Source organism: Octodon degus, unplaced genomic scaffold (assembly GCF_000260255.1).
Source record: "Octodon degus isolate 3935 unplaced genomic scaffold, OctDeg1.0 scaffold00067, whole genome shotgun sequence".
NCBI lineage: Eukaryota > Metazoa > Chordata > Mammalia > Rodentia > Octodontidae > Octodon > Octodon degus.
The window spans coordinates 1,911,531-1,931,312 of record NW_004524643.1 but is presented as its reverse complement, the minus strand read 5'-3'; the positions used below and the strand labels follow the sequence as shown (position 1 = coordinate 1,931,312).

Here is a 19,782-nt window from a genome sequence, read left to right as displayed (position 1 = left end):
CATAAGGCATAAGGCATTTAGTCCATCTTTTAAGAGCTGCCAAAGTCCTAACAGTTTTAGCATTGGTGTAAAGTCCAAGTCTAGAGCCTCCCTGAGATTTAAGATAAACTTCTTTTAAACACCAGTGATTTGTGATCCTTTTATTGACAGGTTCTCAACTGCTTATCCCATTCATTCATATTCAGTACCTTTCCCTAATGTCCTAGCTTTGTCAAGGAACAAGTCAAATCTGTGCAAATACCCATCAACATTCAACATATGTCATTCTTAACATATTTCTGTTCTATGGTGCAAAGCTTGTAAAACACTCAATTGGTACATCAAATTTCAAATTTTGTCATAAGCAACATGTTTCATTCTGAAATTCAGAGAAAGGTTATTTAATAAACTAAGTCAATTTAAAAGACACAGTTCAGTCTTTTAAATTCAGAAGTGGTCCATATATTGATCATGTGGAATCCTGATTGGTCAAAATGTAAAACCCAGCAAACACATTAAATGTCTTTAATGATAAAAATAAATATGGTATATTACCACTTTTGAGAAGTATTTTGTCAGATAATCTGCTACTGCCTACATATTTTCTTCTGGCATTATACCTAGTACTTTTGTCATAGTTATGAAGGTGGCCAGGTTTCCTTTTAACATTTTTTTTTTTTAATTTTATTTATTTGTGTGTGTGTGTGTGTGTGTGTGTGTGTGGCTAGCTCAGCCCACCAGGGGGCGGGGCTGGCTGGCATGTGGTGCTGGGGGATTGAACTGTGGTCCCTGTGCTTTGCTAAGCTTGTTCTAGGTGCTTTAGACCACTGAGCCATCTCACCAGCCCCAGGTTTCCTTTTAAATATCAACATTTTATATGGTCGGACACAGTTAATAAAAATACCACTTAATATAGGCCACATATACTTAACCTTAACTCTTTGTCAAAGTTTTTGAAGCTTTGATGTGTTGATTTTGATCTGTCTATGAAATATTATCTGTGCGTTTGTAGTTAAACTGTAAATTGATGATACTTTCAAGGCAAAGCAGAACTGGACAGCTCCTGCAGTTCACTGAATTCTGACTTCCACTGCTCCATCACATAAGATAAATTGAACTGTGATCCCCTGTACAAGTGAAAAGAAAGTTAAACACTTCCAACATTCAGTGGCACAAGATAGATGTTACCATTCTAAAAGGTATAAATGTGGATAAAAAGGAATGGAACTAAAAGAGTCCAAAACCTGGCAAGCATCAAGGCCCATAGCTCCATGTAGCACATCACAGAAGCCTGTGGCAAGAGGTGAACTCCAAACGGCTTGGGTGGCTCTGCCCCTGCAGCCCTGGAGGTGGCCGTAGCCCCCCATAGCCGCCTCCTTCTTGGGTTGACTCTGGCTACTCCCTGCAGCTTTCCTTGGGGCGATCCACATTTCTGGCTTCTCCAGACTTCTGGGTCTCCGCTGCACTTTTGCCTTCACACAGCTTCATGCAACGCTCTCTCAGAAGTACACTGCCCTGGCCTCCTGTGCCTTCTTCTGAAATCTGTAACCCTGTCTAATTCTAACATTTGTGTCAGGTTTGAGTCCTTTTGCTGGTGTGTGTGTGTGTGTGTATAAAATGTCTATTTTTCATCAGATGTAGTAGCTGGCTTTTTTCCATGCTTGGTAATCTTTGATTAGGAACTTTTACCCCTTTGGTCCTGACTACAAAGTATTCCCATGAATATTCTTGCTCTTTGTTCTGGGATGTAGTTACTTTAAAATAGTTTTGGTCTTTCCTTTTATTTTTATTTTTTATTTTTAATTTTTTTTATTTTTTTAATTATTATTTTTTTTTATTTATTTATGTGTGTGTGTGTGTGTGTGTGTGTGTGTGTGTGGCCAGCTCAGCCCACCAGGGGGCGGGGCTGGCTGGCATGTGGTGCTGGGGGATTGAACCGCGGTCCCTGTGCTTTGCTAAGCTTGTTCTAAGTAGGTACTTTAAACCACTGAGCCATCTCACCAGCCCCTAAATTTATTTATTTATTTGTGTGTGTGTGTGTGTGTGTGTGTGTGTGTGTGTGGCCAGCTCAGCCCACCAGGGGGCGGGGCTGGCTGGCATGTGGTGCTGGGGGATTGAACCGCGGTCCCTGTGCTTTGCTAAGCTTGTTCTAAGTAGGTGCTTTAGACCACTGAGCCATCTCACCAGCCCCTGGTCTTTCCTTTTAAAACCTATTTGACAGTAAGTACTCAATCCTGCTAATGGCTAATTCTCCATTATTGAGACAAGACCTTTCTGAGTCCTCAAGGTGCTGGGAATATCAAGGTTTTCTAGCCTGGCAGCTTCCTGGCTCTGGATGAGGTTTGTGTACTCCTTTAAAACCTTTACTGGATTCTGCCTGAATATCCTTTCCTTGTGTCCCAGCCCAGAAATTCTCTCACTCCAGTTACCTGAGGCTATTATAGTAATTACCTCATCTGTTTCTTGTTTCTCAGAGATTTCTGTCCTTCATTCTCTGATGTCCAATGTGTCCAAATTCATCTTTTCATATACTTTGCCTGTGTTTAATTTTTATTCCTGTTATTTCAGGTAGGAGGGTAAAAACCAGTCTCTTTTACTCCATTTTGGCCTAAAGTGAAAAAATATTCGACTTAGATTTTTTTTTTTTTTTTTTTTTTTAATTCTCATCCAGAGAAGGCAATTGAGCTGCGCCTGGCAAAAATTGATCATACTGCAGTTCATCCACATTTACTTGACATGAAGATTGGACAAGGGAAGTATGAGCCGGGCTTTTTCCCTAAGCTCCAGTTTGATGTACTTTCTACGGGGCCAGCCAGCAACAAGTAAGTCAGTCCCGGAGGTTATGTGGCCCAGGTCTGGCCATACTCATGAGAGTCATTCAGTTTTCTTTACTGAAGATGGTGTCCCCTAAAGACCTCAGAATTTTCTAAAGCAAATACGGAAAGGTCTCCAATTATGTAGGGTTTTTGTTTGTTGGAATGAGAAAAGAAGTGGTAGAGTATTGGTCAGCTTCTGTTTTCATTGTGCAAATTGAGATAGTTGCACATGGTTAGGACCTACAAAAAGCTATGCTAGATGTGAGTTCAAGTCATCTTATGCCTGGATCTTGTACAGCAGCTAAGCCAGCCTTGTTCAGTAAGTAGTGGCTGGAATAATTTGAGCCTGCACTGCAAGCAGGTAACTGAATTGCTCTTTATTTACTTTGAGAGATGAGTATATCAGAGCCCAGGGAGAGCTAAGTGACTATGGCTTCAAGTCTGCATGTGTAGTTTTTATAACTTTAAGACAGATATATCTATATTCCATGGGGAGACCGCTCTCTTCTGTTAAAGTGCTGAGTTTTAAGCTATACTTCCTTAGCGTATTTGAACTGTTGCTGGTGACTTAGTGGTATCCTGTGCTCAGTATGGATCCCTAGATACTCAAGTTTTCTCTTGTTAGTTGACCTTACTCTCCCTCAACCCAGCACTGAGGGGTTGAACTCAGAGCCTTTGCACTGAGTTATATCCTTAGCACTTGTTTATTTTTTGAGACAAAGTCTCTCAAGTTGCCCAGGCTGGGCTTGAACTAGTGATTCTTCCACAGTACTAAGATTACAATCAGGCATCACCTTGTCCAGCAGTAGGATGTTCTTAAATGCTTGCTTTGATTCTTTCAGGTGGACAAAAAGGAATGCCCCTGCCCAGTGGAGGCGGAAAGACCGGCAGAAGCAGCATACAGAACACCTGCGTTTAGATAATGACCAAAGAGAGGTAAGAAACCTTAAGAATGACAAGAAGTGACCCTATTGTCATGCTGTATATATCTTTTGTTTCGCTGGTCTTTGGTCTGAATCATGTGTTCTAGGAATGACCTCTCCCCATAAAGAAAGGTTAATAGTAGGTTTGGCTCTTGATACATGATACTGACAATTCAGGATGTAGAGAGAGTGTTAACAGGTGACAGCCAGCCACTGACCATGGGGGTCCTCACTGTACTCACCCACAGGTGATGTGCATTTCCTTAAAGATGCAATAAATACCTCAGAATGTGAGAAAGTTAGGAGAAATTCTTTTGAAATTAGTAAGGTTTTGTTATAGCTTACCTGTTTTTGCAGTACTGGGAATTGAACCCAGGACCTTCACCTGACCATGACCCTAGAATGTTCATTTTTAGGGTTTTGAGACAAAGTCTCACTAAGTTGCCAGGCAGGACTTGGTCTTGCACTCAGTCCTGCAGCCTCAAAATCTTGTGCGGAGATTACAGATGCATACCATCTCACTGGCTGGCTTTTTTTTTTTTTTTTTGTGCTGTGGTAGGACAGGAGTTAATTTGGTTAGAGTGAAAATGAGGAAGAGTGAACTTAGGTTAAAATTGTGAATTTGTGGCGGGGGGGGCACTTTTTTCTGTATTTTAATTTAAAACAGGTTATCTTGAGTTTTTTTTTCCCTTAGAAAAGAGAAAGGGATGACATTAACCCTGAAGTGATGATATGAGGGGTACTGGTGAGAGAAAGCAGAGATCAGTTCTGCTGGGGGGTGGTTTGTGGGTAGCTTGCCCATTCTGCTTGGTATAGCCAATGCATGTACTGATGATGGTTCAGAGCTACCAGGCAGTCAGACGCAAATTATAGCCATGTCATGAACATGCGAAGCTTTGGAGGATGGTAGGGTCATTGGAGCATTTCAAGTAAAGGAAATGGCAAGACTGAAAGCGTGGTGTATCTTATATAAAGCAAGCTGAGAACAGAATATTTTGGAGGTGGGAGGTATAGATACCAGGCAAGTTAGGCAAGTGGCGCTGGTCCATGTGCTAGGAATTAAACCTTAACCTTGGGATTTGATAGTAGGGGCAGATTAAGGGGTCAGAACATAGAATAGACAGAGTTGTGCTGCTAGAATAAATACTTGGTAGGTACAAGTACAGGGTAAAAATGTTGGTGAATATAGGATAGTGAGACGTGAGTGTGCAGTTAATTGTATTAATATCAGATGAAAACTCTGGAAAATCAGCAAATGGTAGAAAAGCAACATATGCAGTTGTTTTGAGTATGTGATCTTATTTTTTTCTAATTTAGCAAGGTTAGAATAAATATCTTTGATATGGGCAGAAGAGGTTAATTATTTTCAACTTGGTGGAGCAAATTAGTTTCTCAATGATAATTTGATTAAATTTACTCACTGAGCATGCACACATGCTATAGCTATGCATCTTTTAGTTCTTGTGGGTTATGTGTTTTTTTGTTTTGTTTTTTGGGGTTTTTTTTTGGTGGGCTGAGGATCAAGCCCAGGCCTTGTGTATAGAACACAGATGCCCTGTTTTTGTTTTATCTGTAGCCTTGCCTTTTGGATCTTTAGATAATGGTAATTATAGCACTCATGGAGTGCTTTACCAAAAAACAAAACAAAACAAAAACAAACCCAGAAATCATATTATATGTTTTTCACTTTGGTATAAGAATTACATTTAAAACTTTTATTTTTTTTATGAGAATATATTTATTAAGGGAAAGAAAGCTTCTGTCTGAGAGAGGGACAGGAGGGGGACCTGAGTGAGTAGTTCCCCCATTTTAAACTTTTAAATCCAGATTTCTCTGAGCCAGAAAGAGGCCACTGAGAGATAACTGTGATAGTGCCCTTTTCGGGTACCCATTAGTAGTGGTTGCCCCTGGTTTGTGTGCATGGACAAAAAGGGTCTTTGATTTTTGTTTGATGTAGAAGTACATCCAGGAAGCCAGGAATATGGGCAGCACTATCCGCCAGCCCAAACTATCCAACCTGTCTCCGTCAGTCATTGCTCAGACCAACTGGAAGTTTGTAGAGGGTCTGCTGAAGGAATGCCGCAACAAGGTAAGCCGTGGGCGATGCCACATGTGTACTGGTTCCCTGGGCAATGGGGGGAGACCATCACTTACTCTTGCTTTAAAATATACTAGTAATATAATAGATAATATTAATTTTAAGATCATGTTAATCTGGAATTAACTGTATTTGTTTTAAATAGCATACACCAGTAATTAAAAGCAAGCATGATTTGTCCTCTATAAGCTTTTCTTTAAAACAGTTTTAAAATTCAGACATCTTACTTGAAATCAGAGTTGTGTCTACTCTAATTTTACTTCAACAGAGTAATAGGGCCGGGGAGATAGTAGAATAAGGGCCTGAGTTCAATCACCGGTTCCGCAAAAAAAGAAACAAACACCAGAGTAATCTTTGTTTTTTCTTTTTGTCTTGTTTTTGAGACAGGATCTCACCAAGCAGTTAAGGCTGGCCTTGAGTTCACTTTGTATCCCAGGCTGGCCTCAGATTCACAGTGAGCCTCCTGAGGGCTGGGATTACAGGTGTGCGCCACCATTCCTGGCTAAAAACAGAGTAATTTTAACTGACTTCAATAAATTTAGTTTTACAGACATGAGAAAATTTTTGTGCCTTTGATTTAACCTGAGAGCAGTGATCACTTATGTGTAGAAATGGGTATTAATTATTGAGTACCTATTCTGTGTCAGGCAGAATGGCACAGTTGTTTGGATGTCTTTCTCTATTTACACAGACAGTCACTATTAATAAGGTTTTAGTTGTAAATTTAATTTTTTATAAATAAGAGTCATCCAAGTCAGAATATCATCATTTTTAGGGCTGTCAGCTAGCTTCATCTCTATTATATTTTGTTTATGAAAGGTTTTCCTGTTTTTTTCAGTTTGTAGGTGGTAATCATTTATAACATGAAGCAGTACTCAATTGCAGGAGGAAATAAAATGTGCTTTTTCTTTCTTTCTTTTTTTTTGTATTTAGTACAGGGTCTTCAGGGTCTCACTACATAGATCAGAACTCATAGTGATTCTCCTGTTTTCAGCCTCCCAAGAGCTGGGATTACAGGCACGTGCCACCACGCCCAGTCTAAAATGTGCTTGTTCTTGTAGAAGAAATTTTTACTGTTGTATTATTATATCAAGATTGATATTTTAAAATTTCTGACAGTCTCCTCAGAGTCATTGATGTTTGTGATTTTCCCACTGTCAGACATGCTGGTGAGCTGGGTGTGGTGGCGCACACCTGAAATCCCAGCCCTCGGCAGGATCGCTGTGAATCTGAGGCCAGCCTGGGCTACAAAGTGAACTCAAGACAAGCCTGAACTGCATAGTGAGACCCTATCTCAAAAAGACTAAAAAGAGAACAAAACACAACACAGTACTGGTGATGTTACTTTACTTTTCTTCTTTTTGAGGCAGGGTTTCATTCTGTAGTTCAGGCTGATTTGAACTCACCAGGTAGCCTTGAACTTAGCATGATCCTTCTGCCTCAGCACTACCATCTGTTTTAGTGAAATTCTCTCTTTTTTTTAAATGGTGAAACCAGGGATTGAACTCAGGCCCTTGCAGTTGGCCAGGCAAGCACTTATTCTACTGAGCTATACCCCCAGCCCCTGTTTAGTGAAATTCTGTATCATTTCTAATGTCTTTAAAAAAAAATTCTCTTTAAAAAAAGTTAAATAAAAGCAGCATAAAAATACAAAGTATTGCTTAGGCAGAGCACAGAGGCTGGGGTTTGATCCCTGCAGCCCCGCCCTTGGGGTGCGCTGCGACAGCAATTGAGACTGGGCATGGTGGCACGTGCCTGTAGTCCTAGTGCTTGGGAGGCTGAAAACAGGAGGATCACTATGAGACTGTAGTGAGACCCTGTGGATGCTGTACTAAAAATACATTAAAAAAATTAGATATTTTAAAAGCAATAAAAGATAAGAATGTAAAAGATTTAACAAAGTCATTTAGCTTCAAATCTCTGATCCAACATTTCTTTGTTTTTGGATAGGACATTGATTAAATTATGTGGGCCTGATCCATAAATTGTGGTATGAAAAATAAATAACATAATCTGCTTCTTTTTTATTGAGATACAAATATCAGTGAGACAGTTTTAAAACTGATTAATAGGACAGTTTCAATAATTAATATATTGTACATTGTTATCTTCTTAGTGGTTATCCGTAGTACAAGATGCAGACAGAATATCCTGTCCAAACACTGTTAGTACAAATCTTTCTTCTCATTGAATTAGGCGAAAGTAGCTGTGTATCCATCCTAACTATTCTGCATATACAGATACAAAATGGTCCTTCCTTTGTATAGTCTTTTTTTATTTAGTCCTGTCAGAAATGGGTTTTCCTTTGGCATCTAAATACTATAGGTGCTTGAATTCAGCAAATCAATCCAACAAAGTCCAGCAGTCCACAACAGTAGTGGATTATCTGCAGAAGTTGTTGATGTGAGCCTTTCACAGCTCAGCATATTAATATGGCTTTACTTGATATACTTCTTTTTTGTACTTTTCTGCTGGATAGTTAAGACCAAGATAAAGCAAGATCTTTATAAAAAGAAATGCAACTTTTGTATCTGATAAGGTCAGTCAAGTACCCTCAGGATTTATCCTGTAAACATAACCTGCTTCAAAAAACACTGCTCTTCTGTTGTCTGGCCTTCATGCTCAAGTTTTAGGGTACATGCTCAGCCTCCTGTCTTCACTGCCTGTGTCTCCACTGCCTGCCTAAATAATGGCTGTGAAGGACATAACATTTTCAGATACATTACTGTGGGGAAATGTGCATCTTAGAGTTGAAGAAATACAGTGAACAGTCTAACACCACCAAGTTTTAGCTTGAGTGGGGAGCAGCAGAAGGGCTTATACTGTTGGAAGTGTAAATTGATATGAGCACTGGAAAACAAACTAGCATCACCTGGTAATTCTTCTATTAATTATCTAGGAAGAATTCTCCTAGGTAAATTCCCTGAAGAAGCTGTTGTAGTGTGTTGTAGGAGATACATGCAGGGTATTTAGAGCAATATTCTTTGTAACAGCAATTTATTTCCCAAGCTAGGAAAAAAACAAAAAGTCAATCAGTAGAACAATTAATAACTAGTGGTTTTTTCATTCAGTGGAATGCTATATGGCAGTGTAATTGCACCAAGTTATATTTCGTAAACAGTACAGTTATGTGAAAAGTAAGTCACAAAAGAAAATATACAAGCTAACCTATGCTGCTTAGGGATACAAATATATTGGTAACTATTTCTTTTTTATAGTTTCATTATGTAAATTACTGCTTTTACAGTGGAAGCTGATTTTAAAGGGAGTGCATAGGGTGCCTCAAAGGTGAGATGAACAGTGTTTTATTTCTTAGCCTGAGTCTGTCTCTCTCTCTCTGTCTCTCTGGATAGAGTGTATATTTTATATCATATACATACACAATAACACTGGAAAGAAATATGCCAAAATATTAAGAATTGTTACTTTTTTAAGTTAGTATTAGGGGCGATCTTTTTCTTTGCTTTTTAGATTTTTATATGTCATAGATTTATATATAACTAGATTTTATTTAAGAACTTGAACTCAAGAGTCAGGCAGATTTGGGTTCAGAAGCCAAATGTACTATTCTTTTGGTGTGTTTTGATTTTTGTGCAGCTTACTTTAGTTTTTTTGCCTGAATTTCCTCATCAGTAAATTGAAAATGACAGTAGTTACCTTGAGGATTGTTGGGAGTCTGAAGTAAGATAATGTAATGCCGAGTGCAGTACCTGACAAATGTGTACTAAAAACAGTAACACATTGCTATACAGCTTGCGTTCTTTTTATTACAGTTTTTACAGTATTTGAAGATTTTTATTTAAAAATATATTATCCTACTAGATTTTTCTTTTGGCACCTATTTCAGATATATGTATGCTTGCAGTTTGTTAAGTAAGGTTGTTTAAACAGTGATAATCAGGATGTCAGAAATGAGCAAGACTAAAGGTTTTTATTCATATTTTTCATTTCATAAATGTGAAATCTAAATCCCATGTGGTGAAATCATTTGCCAAAGGTCAAATGATGATTGCTGTGTTCTCACCTTGTTAACTAACCTTTATAACCTTCATAATGTGACCTGTATGGGTGCAAAGGTCCCCGTCCCTGTGGCTTATGCCTTGTCTCCCCCAGCCTAGCAGATGTGCTGTGCATAGCCATCGCTCCTGTGTGGTGTGGCCCTGCTCACCCTGGTCACCTCTCTTCTTCACTCACCCTAGACCAAGAGGATGCTGGTGGAAAAGATGGGCCGTGAGGCTGTGGAGCTCGGGCATGGGGAAGCAAGCATCACTGGTGTGGAAGAGAACACTCTGATTGCCAGCCTCTGTGACCTCCTGGAGAGAATCTGGAGTCACGGGCTTCAGGTGAAGCAGGTAAGGGGCATCTGGCCTTTTTTTATGAAGCATACTCCTCTGCCTTCAAACACATCCCCTCCTCCCCACCTCATTTCTTCAACTGGCTGGCTTTGAAGAATGTCCACAGTGCTCATAGAATGAGACTTGAAGTCACTGAACAAATGTGATCCAAATGGTTTTTCTTAAAAATGAGCTTCATAAATCTGAGTTTGTCAGACTGCAAATGATGTTTTCCTTCCTCCAAGTATAGTTAAAGATAAGTCTAATAGGTTTTGTTTGGCAGCTGGCCCTTGCATGAAGATAGAGCAGAGAGAGAGAGCTGGAGCTTGGGAGGTACTAGGATCCTCACTAACTGTACATGATCAAGGTCTGTCATTGACTTTTTTTTTTTTTTTGTAAGGAGTTGGTTTAACCTTCTAAAGATTTGAGAGAAGTATTTAAGAAGTGTTTGCCTTTTACCACTTAATACCCAGAAAATTAATTAATCAATTTAGTTCAGGCTGATTTTTAAGTCACTGTAGAGTCGAGGCTGGCCTCAAACTCATGGCAGACCTCCTGCCTTAGCCTCCCAAGTACTGGTATTACAGGCAAGTGGTACCACACCCAGTCTCCTTTAAAAAAACCAAAACAAACTATATTACTGTATTTTCAACTGGTGGTCAAGCTAGGCATCTTTGGCTAGCCAGATAGCTCAGCAAACTAAAGCACTTGCTTAGGCAGATGCAGGGACCAGGGTTCCATCCCAGATGTGCATGCCAGCCCTGCCCCTTGGGGACGCTGAGCCAGGGACTGAGATTGGGCATGGTGGTGTGCGCGTGCCTGTAATCCTAGCATTTGGGAGGCTGAAAACAGGAGGATCACTACGAGTCTGATCTGTGCAGTGAGACTCTGTAGACCCTGTACTAAATATATTAAAAAAAAAAAAAAAAAAAAGGCATCTTTTATTTTTACTTACTTTTTTTTTTTTGGTACTGGGAGTTGAACTAAGGACCTTGTGCTTGCCAGGCAAGTGCTTAAATCACTAAGCTGTATTCCCAGTCCTTTTTCTTTTTAAGACAGAATCTTACTATGTACTTCAGGCAGGCCTAGAAATCACTGTGGATCCCAGGCTGACTTGAGATATTCTTTCTGCCTTAGCTTCCTGAGGGCTTAGATTACAGGTGAGCTCTTCCCTGTCCAGCTGTGTGTGTGTGTGTGTGTGTGTGTGTGTGTATATATATAATTATTTTTAAAATTTATTTTTAATACTTCATTATTTATTTATTTTAGTAAGTGTCTTGCTACACAGCTCAGACTTGTAGTGATCCTCCTGTCTCAGCCTCTCCAGCACTGTGATTATAGGCTTGTGCCACCATGCCTGGTTTTGTGGTTGGCATGGCATGGGTTCTGGGTCCAGCACCATGTGTAGTACTGAGGATTGAACCTGGGTCTTTGGGCATGCCAGGCAGGCACTTAGACCACCAAGTTGTCTTGCCAGCCCCTATATACTTTCAAATTAGAAAGAAACTCTCTTAAGTTTTGAATGGAAAAATAATTTGTGTTTACCCAGTAATTTACTGAGGTCCTATAGAATACACTTGAGTTGATACCTCAGTGAGAAAAAGAGACCAAGAACTCTGCTTCCCTGGAACTCCCATTTGAATGCATGTGGTAACAGCCTGCCCCATCTATCTTTAGAAACACTTTTCTGTGCACATACCATATATAGCTGTATTTATTTAGTAAACTATAATTTCATACCCACGATGATAGCTTAAATAAGCAGTAACAAGTATTGTCAAAGATAGAAGTTGGAAACTTTGTACAGTTAGTAGGAATGTAAAATGGTATAGCTCCTTGAGGAAACAGTCTGGTAGATCCTCAAAATATTAGTTGTCATATGACCTGGTGTTTTAGTTACTTTCTTGTCATTGGAACATAACACCAACACCCACAATTTAAGAGAGGAGAGGTTGATTTTGGTTCACATTTTAGTCCATGGTTGTTGATTTCAAGACAGACACAGGATGGCATAGGGGCCTGGGGGGCTCGGGTTATGTTCACCTGTGACAGTCAGGGAGCTAAGAGCGATCGGAGGAACAGGGAGGGAGACACCGCCTTCCAAGTCACCCCCTTGAGTGAACCACCTCTTCTGACCAGGCCCCAGCTCCTAACAGCATGTTCAGCTGTATACTCATGAGTAGAGCGTTCTACTCATGGATAAACACAGATAAACTTGAAAATATACTAAGTAAAGCCAAACACAAAAGACCACATATTATACTTTCTCATTCACTTATTTAGGTATTTATTTTTGAGACAGGATCTTGCTGTCTTTTTAGATGACCTTGAACTGATCCTGGAACTCTCAGTTATCCTACTTTTTTTTTTTTTTTGGTGGAACCGGGGATTGAACTCAGGCCCTTGCGCTTGCCAGGGAAGCGCTTATTCCACTGAGCCATCTCCCCAGCCTCAGTGATTCTCCTGCCTCAGCTTCCTGATGCTTGTGCCACCAAGCCTTTTATATCTTCTCATTTAAATACAATGTCCAGAATAGGCAAGTTCATGATAGAAAGTAGATTAGAGATTGCTAAAGATTTAGAGGAAGGGAAGATTGGGTAGTCAATGCCCAAGTGTATGTGATTTCTTTTGAGGGCGATGAAAATTTTCTAACATTAGATAGTGGTAATGGTTATACAACTCTGAAAATATACTAAAAATCAGAATTTATGGGGGTACAGAAAATGGTGCTTATACAGTAAATCAGGTGTGGCTTTGAAATATAATTCTCACATAATAACTTTAATGAAACTAAACAAGATATGTAGTCTATGCCTGCTTTCTCATAGGTGCAGTGGAGTTTTAAAGGATTTGGTAGGATAAATGTAAAGCCCCAAGCCAGTGGTGGCAAACCTATGGCACACCTGGCACAGTGTGCTGGTTGTATCATTGAAATCTCTAAAAAGTTTGCCATCACTGCCCTAAACTCAGAGCCTACTACCATATTTCCCTGAAAATAAGACCAGGTCTTTTATTGATTTTTGCTCTAAAAGACACAGGGGCTGTCTTATTTTTTCATGTGTAACAACTTATATTTGTTCATGTACAACATTCTGTATTTATTCAGATACACTGGTGTCATCTTCTGCAACATTGTCATAACTCTTCAAACCCCGAATTCTGGCCTGGACTTTTTGGCGGAATTGGGGATTGAACTCAGGCCTTTGTACTTGCCAGGAAAGTGCTTATTCCACTGAGCCATCTCCCTGGCCCCATGGCCTGGACTTCTTGCAATACCATTTCCTGTAGAGTCGTTGGCCCCAGTCTGTCATGTCCAGCCATAGCTCGCTCCTTAATCGAGCTCTTCTTTTCCATGTACTCTGCTCCTAGTGCCTTGGCGACACAGCCAGCTGCCAGTGATGTTATCCCTTGAATTCTTCACCCAAGCCATGAGCTCTTGCAGGCTAGGCCTCATAAAATTTCCATTAAATCAAGTGTTAATTGATGCTTCGCAAAACAGGTGTGATAACAAAAATGATGACACATAAAGAATGATGGTCTACACAAAAGTGATGAAAAATTGAAAACACCAAAATTTAGAAAATATTTCTTTATTTTTACATGAGTGAATTAAGTATTTTGCTCTAACACAATGTATTGAATTATGAAAACTCATATTAGAGCCAAACATGTCCATTTGTCCTCAGATGCACATGTTGTTTGTGCATTGTGGTCTGAACTTAGCTTGGTCACTTGGCATTCAGTCTTAAACATTTATTTATTTATTTATTTTCTTAAACATTTATTTATTTATTTGTGTGTGTGTGTGTGTGTGTGTGGCCAGTGCAGCCCACCAGGGGGCGGGGCTGGCTGGCATGTGGTGCTGGGGGATTGAACCGCGGTCCCTGTGCTTTGCCAAGCTTGTTCCAAGTAGGTGCTTTAGACCACTGAGCCATCTCGCCAGCCCCTGGCATTCAGTCTTGAGCTCATCTGTTTACCGGGGTGTTTACCTCTTATCCATAGGTGCCTGCTTGGGTATTTATAAATACTTTATCATGTAAGTATTAATGTCAATAATATATATATATATATATATTTTTTTTTTTTTTTTAATCATATATTATTTTGTAATTCAGTGCATCTATTACATGTTACAGTGGCTATCCTAAATGTGACTATCTTAATTGGGGCTTATTTTGGGCATAGGGCTTACTTTATCAGCATGCTGAAAAAAATATTAGGACATGTTTTTTGGTTAGGTCTTATTTGCATAGATATACAGTGTTGGCTGGGGATATACGCTCAGTGGCACAAGCGCTGGCCTGGCAAGTGCAAGGTCCTGAGTTTAATTCCCAGTACAAACGGGGAAACAAACAGTGTCTGAGAGTTTCTCTGTAAATGATAGTAGTTATTTTTTCTACAATGTTTAATTTAATTTAGTTTAATTTTTTGTATTTTAGGGAAGGGTCTACAGGGTGTTCAGGGTCTCACTACTAGATCAGACTAGTAGTGATCCATCTATTTATAGCCTCCCAAGTGCTGGGATGACAGGCACATGCCACCACACCCAGTCTCAATTGCTGTTTCAGCGTGCCCTGTGGGCAGGGCCTGCATGGCACACCAGGGACTGAACCCTGGTCGCTGTGCTCTGCCTAACCAGGCACTTTGGTCCGCTGAGCTATCTGACTGGCCCTTACTTACTATATTATATAGATGTCATGCTTTAATCAGTTTTCCATTATGGTCATTTGGGCTATTTCAAACCTTTCATTATTTTTCAAAAAGCTATGACTATGGAGTTTTTAAAATGTTAAAAACTGTATACTGAATCTCTAAAATTGTGAGAGTCCTATAATATAATACAGTATTAATACACTTTGAACTTTGGGTCAGAAAGACGTGGCTTTGAGTCCTAGCACAACTGGAAGGAAGACTTTAAATAAATGTCTTACATAAATGTTTCTGAGCCTTGCCTTCTAGTATATAAAAGATAGGTAGTTAATAAAATCTACCTTTCAGGGTTGGTGTGATGACTTGGTATAATAAAAATAAGAACTGGGATATAATGAGTACGTAACACATGACAGCTCTTACTATGCTAGTTCTACTTGAAGAATTTCTTTCTCTGTAACAAGTAAATAGAATATACGTCATCCATTTACCATTTTTTAAAAGTTAGCAAGGTTGGCACTAGTTGAATTTTTTCAGATTTTTTATTCAGATTTTTTATAAGATATATGACCCTAAAACTTTAATATTTACCATAAAAATCTTTACAGATAAGCCAACTACAGTGGTACATGCCTTATCTCAGCACTTGAGAGGCTAAGGCAAGAACATTACTTGAGCCCAGGAGTGTGAGACCAGCCCTGGCAAGCTACCAAGATATTATCTTAAAAAAGTAAAAATAAATCTGTAGGGAATTAGTGAGGCTTGTTTCTGCAGTTTGAAAAATAGTACCATATCATTTATAAACCCTAAAACTGTTCTCTGAGGCTTAGCAGTAACCTCCAAAATTCTCATAGCACGGGAATTTCTTTTTGCTCTGATGATCTCTTCATTTTGGCTAGACAGGCAGCTGCTTTGCTGAGAAACCAGTGCAAAACAATTTATGAGAGGTTCTATTTTGTTCATTCCTGGACTTCAGGGTTCAAAATGTGAAGCAGTGACACTCTTACTAGAGGACAGCGAGGCTCTGTGTTTTCTGCCGGAGCTTTTGTGGCCTCAGGGATGCATGTCTAGCTGTAGCTTTACTCGAGGTCTCACCCCCATGTTCTTATGCTGTATTTTGCTAGCTGTGTGCAAAACTCCTTTCTCCTGCTAAAAATTCTTTAGTTATGCTCCAGTCCAGTGGTCTCACCCTGGCTGCTTGCTGTATGTTGTGGACCCAGATTGTGACCAGGTTCATTCTCTGTGTGATCTTACTGCTCCCACCTGGGGCACCTTACTGAGCAACTACACAAAGTATCTGCTTGGAAAACAGTGAAAATAACAGGCTTTGCTAAGGACTTCCAGTATTTTCTTGGTATCTTTTACTGGTTGCATGCACAGCTGCCTGTAGTAAGTCTTTATAAGAACCTGTTATCCTCACTACTTCTGTCAGTGAAGGAGACAAGTTTTTCTCTCCTATGCTTTTCTTTTCTTTTTCTTTTTCTTTTTCTTTTTCTTTTTCTTCTTTTTTTTTGGCTCTGAATGCCCTCAGGGGTGCTTTGGCTGGCTGAAGTGTTGTGGGGATCGAACTCCAGCAACCTGAGGCTGACAGCTTTGTGGAAGCAGCCACTTAAAGAACTGAGCTAGGGCCAGGCCCCCAGAAGGATTTTTTTTTTTTTCTCCTGTGCTTTTCTACCTATTAGAGGTGAGATTTGGCTTTTCATACTGGTTTTGTAACTGTCATAATTGGGAACTGGTATGTGAAAAGGTGTTTCTCATCTTTTCATCCATATGATGTTCTTGGAGAATCTGGTGTTGTATATTGTGTGGGCACGCCTCTAAATGGGCCATTGAGCTATAATGAACCTTGCAGTCCCTGGCAGCACCTCTGCAAAAGAAGATGAAGAGTAGCCCCTACCTCTGACATTTTGCTGTTGCTTTCTCCTCACCATTGTCATGAGCTGGGGCTTCCTCCTTCTGCTGTAGTGGCCTGGCTTTGCTCTTCAGTGGCATTGCATGTGAGGGCTCTCTGCTGACCAGCTCATTTCATGTGTGTCACATCAAATGGACAGTTCCATTAGGTTCTACTAAGCTTTCTTCCTTGTCTGTCTAGGTAGTATGGATTTAGAGATGAATTAAGGTATAATCCCTACCCTTCCAGGAGCCCACTTTGTAATGGTTTTAGTAAATGGATTTCTAGATGTTGAATTTAGTCAAACAAAGGGCATGACTATTTTAAGCTCTCAAATTATCTTCTACAAATCTTAATATATTTTCCTAGTATCAATTCATGGGAGTTGTCTCATTAAGTTACTAAAAATTTATGTTTTCAAATATATATTGATGAATAAAAATAGTATTTTCTAATTTTATTTTATTTTTTTAATTTTATTTTTTTGGCGGAACCAGGGATTGAACTCAGGTCCTTGCGCTTGGCCAGGGAAGCACTTATTCCACTGAGCCATCTCCCCAGCCCTGCATTAAATCTTATAAGATGCCCAAACATACAGCAGATTTATTTGGGTTCTCCCCCATCCAGATGTTTGAATTTTTTTTTTAATTGATCAAGTTGGTGAATAGAAACAAAATAGGTCTTTGCTATTCTCATGAGATAAATTTTAAGCCTTCAAATTTTCACATTCATCACAGGGCTTTAAATCTTCACACTATTTGCTCTACTGTAAAGAAAATGGGGTAATGGGGCTGGAGAGATGGCTCAGTGGTCTAAAGCACCTACTTGGAACAAGCTAGTCTAAAGCACAGGGACCGTGGTTCGATCCCCCAGCACCACATGCCAGCCAGCCACGCCCCCTGGTGGGCTGAGCTGGCCACACACACACACGCGCGCACACACACACAAAAAAAAAAAAAGAAAAGAAAAAAAAAGAAAATGGGGTAAAAGTACCTACCCTGTAGAATTACTGAGTGTTAATTAAGAGACTGCATTTTAAACAATTAACGTGGTGCTTAATTAATAATAAGCCTTGTGTTTGGCATGGAGGGGCACACCTGTAACCCTAACACTCTTGGAGGCTATGAGGCAAGAGAATCGCAAGCTTGACCCAAGCCTGGGCAATTTAAGAAAACTGTGTCTCAAAATAAAAGATTATGACAAATAAGGGCTGGGTATGTAGTCTAACACAATCCCCTGTACTACAAAACAAAATAAAAAACAGCAAGCCTTGAGACATGATAGCATCTATCATTAGTTTTACTTTTATTCAATACAGAGCTAAGTTTATACTATAATAAATCCTACTTCTAAGCCAAACATATCCACCACATAAAAATATCATGAATCTGAAAGTTTTCATCATTTAAAAATCATCATGATATACTGAAGGATCATTAGAGATGAAGAATCTGGTGTGGTAGCATGTGCCTGTAGTCCCAGCTCCCTGAGGTGCCAAGGCAGGAGGATCAAAAGTTCAAGACCAGCCTGAGCAACATGAACCCACATCTCAAAAATAAAAGACAAAAGCTGGGGTTGTGTATTGGTTAGGGTTCTCTATGGGAACAGAATCAATAGGGAAAAAGTGTATAAAATTATGCAAGGGGACTCATTCGTCAGGCTTACAGCATTAGAGGTGGGAAAGCCCACATTGGAGATCAAAAGATCCAGTAATTTCTCAGTCCAAGAAGCTGAAAGTCACAGAACAAGAAAGATGAAGGATGCAGCACTAGTACAAGACTGAATGAAGACCTGGAATCTGTCTGGAGGGTTGCTGGTGTGAGTCCATGTTGAAAGGCTGAAGAAACTGGAGTCAGGTGTCCACAGACGATGGCAGCGGCAAGGACACATCCACTCAAGCAGAAGGGGCTTTTCACACCAGCCTGCCTTCCTCTTTCTTCCTCCCCTTTCATTCCCTCTGGGCTGTAAGTCTATCAGAATGATGCCACTCACACCCAGAATGGGTTTTTATGTTGGCCTACATTCCAGTCATCTCTGGAAACACCCCACAGACACAACCTGTTAGGCATTTATTAAGCCAGTCAAGTTGACAATCATGATTAATGGCCACAGGTGGCCAGCTGAATTCATTCACCCAAGGGTGAATTTCTCCTTTTCTCAGGATTGCAAATACTATTCAGATTTGTACTTTGGCAAAATGACAAATAGCTTTGTCTCTTACATAGCTTAAATTGCAGCTCTTACATTTCCAAATGGCAGGGTTCTATTATATTGATGATAGTTTATCTCAGCCCATTAGTAACAAATCCTCATCATAGGGATGTTAGCCTCTCCAGCCTGTATTAAGGACAGGGATCCTTTATATATTTTAGGAATTCAAAGGCTTTCATAGAATCTCATAGACTGGGTATATATACACTCCACTGTGCAGAAGCCCTCCTGCTCCGCCCATGCCAACTTTCAGCTACCAGGTCATTTAGAGATTGATAGATTCTTTCTTGTGGTCCCTTTCCAACCCATCTTGGACAACTGTTTGCAATTCTCAGAAGAGAACCATTCCTTTTTCTGTTCCTTTGCACTTTTTATGTTTCTCCTACATTTTAGTAAGGGTTTATTTTGTATAAATTGTGTGCCTGTGAGATTCAAACAAGAAACAATACAGACACTTTTAGCAGTATCTGTAGGTTGAAAACTTTGGCCACTAAAATCCAAACATTTCTCTCTCCATATTGATTGCAGGGGAAATCAGCCTTGTGGTCTCACCTGTTACATTATCAGGAAAACCGGCAGAGAAAACTCACATCAGGAAGCCTCAGTACCTCAGGTAAGAGGACCCTGCACCACTGCAGAGAAGTCTCTGTGTCCACTTTCCCACCCTCACTGGAGTGATCACCGATAGCAGACTATTTGTTCCAGGCCAGTAGAGCCTTTGATTTGATGTGTTTTCTGTTTTAAACATAGAAGCTCCTTGATCCACAGAGCATTCCAGAGGCATGGAGTTTGCTTTCACTACGATGTGCTTCTATACCTTTCAGTCAGATGATAGAAAAATAATCCTCAAAAGGCCAGTCTTAGAATGAACTTGGCTTTA

At 39.9% G+C, this 19,782-nt stretch overlaps 1 protein-coding gene across 1 annotated transcript in view; it reads left to right on the top strand.

Moving 5' to 3' along the window:
• Dennd5a (DENN domain containing 5A) overlaps window positions 1-19,782 on the top strand; it is a 120,416-nt gene that overhangs the window by 85,198 nt on the left and 15,436 nt on the right. Inside the window, exons 9-13 of the mRNA XM_023719267.1 lie at window positions 2,651-2,801; window positions 3,638-3,731; window positions 5,676-5,807; window positions 10,016-10,168; window positions 19,431-19,515. Of these exons, the coding sequence (XP_023575035.1) occupies window positions 2,651-2,801; window positions 3,638-3,731; window positions 5,676-5,807; window positions 10,016-10,168; window positions 19,431-19,515 (615 nt within the window). The remainder of the gene's footprint in view (window positions 1-2,650; window positions 2,802-3,637; window positions 3,732-5,675; window positions 5,808-10,015; window positions 10,169-19,430; window positions 19,516-19,782) is intronic.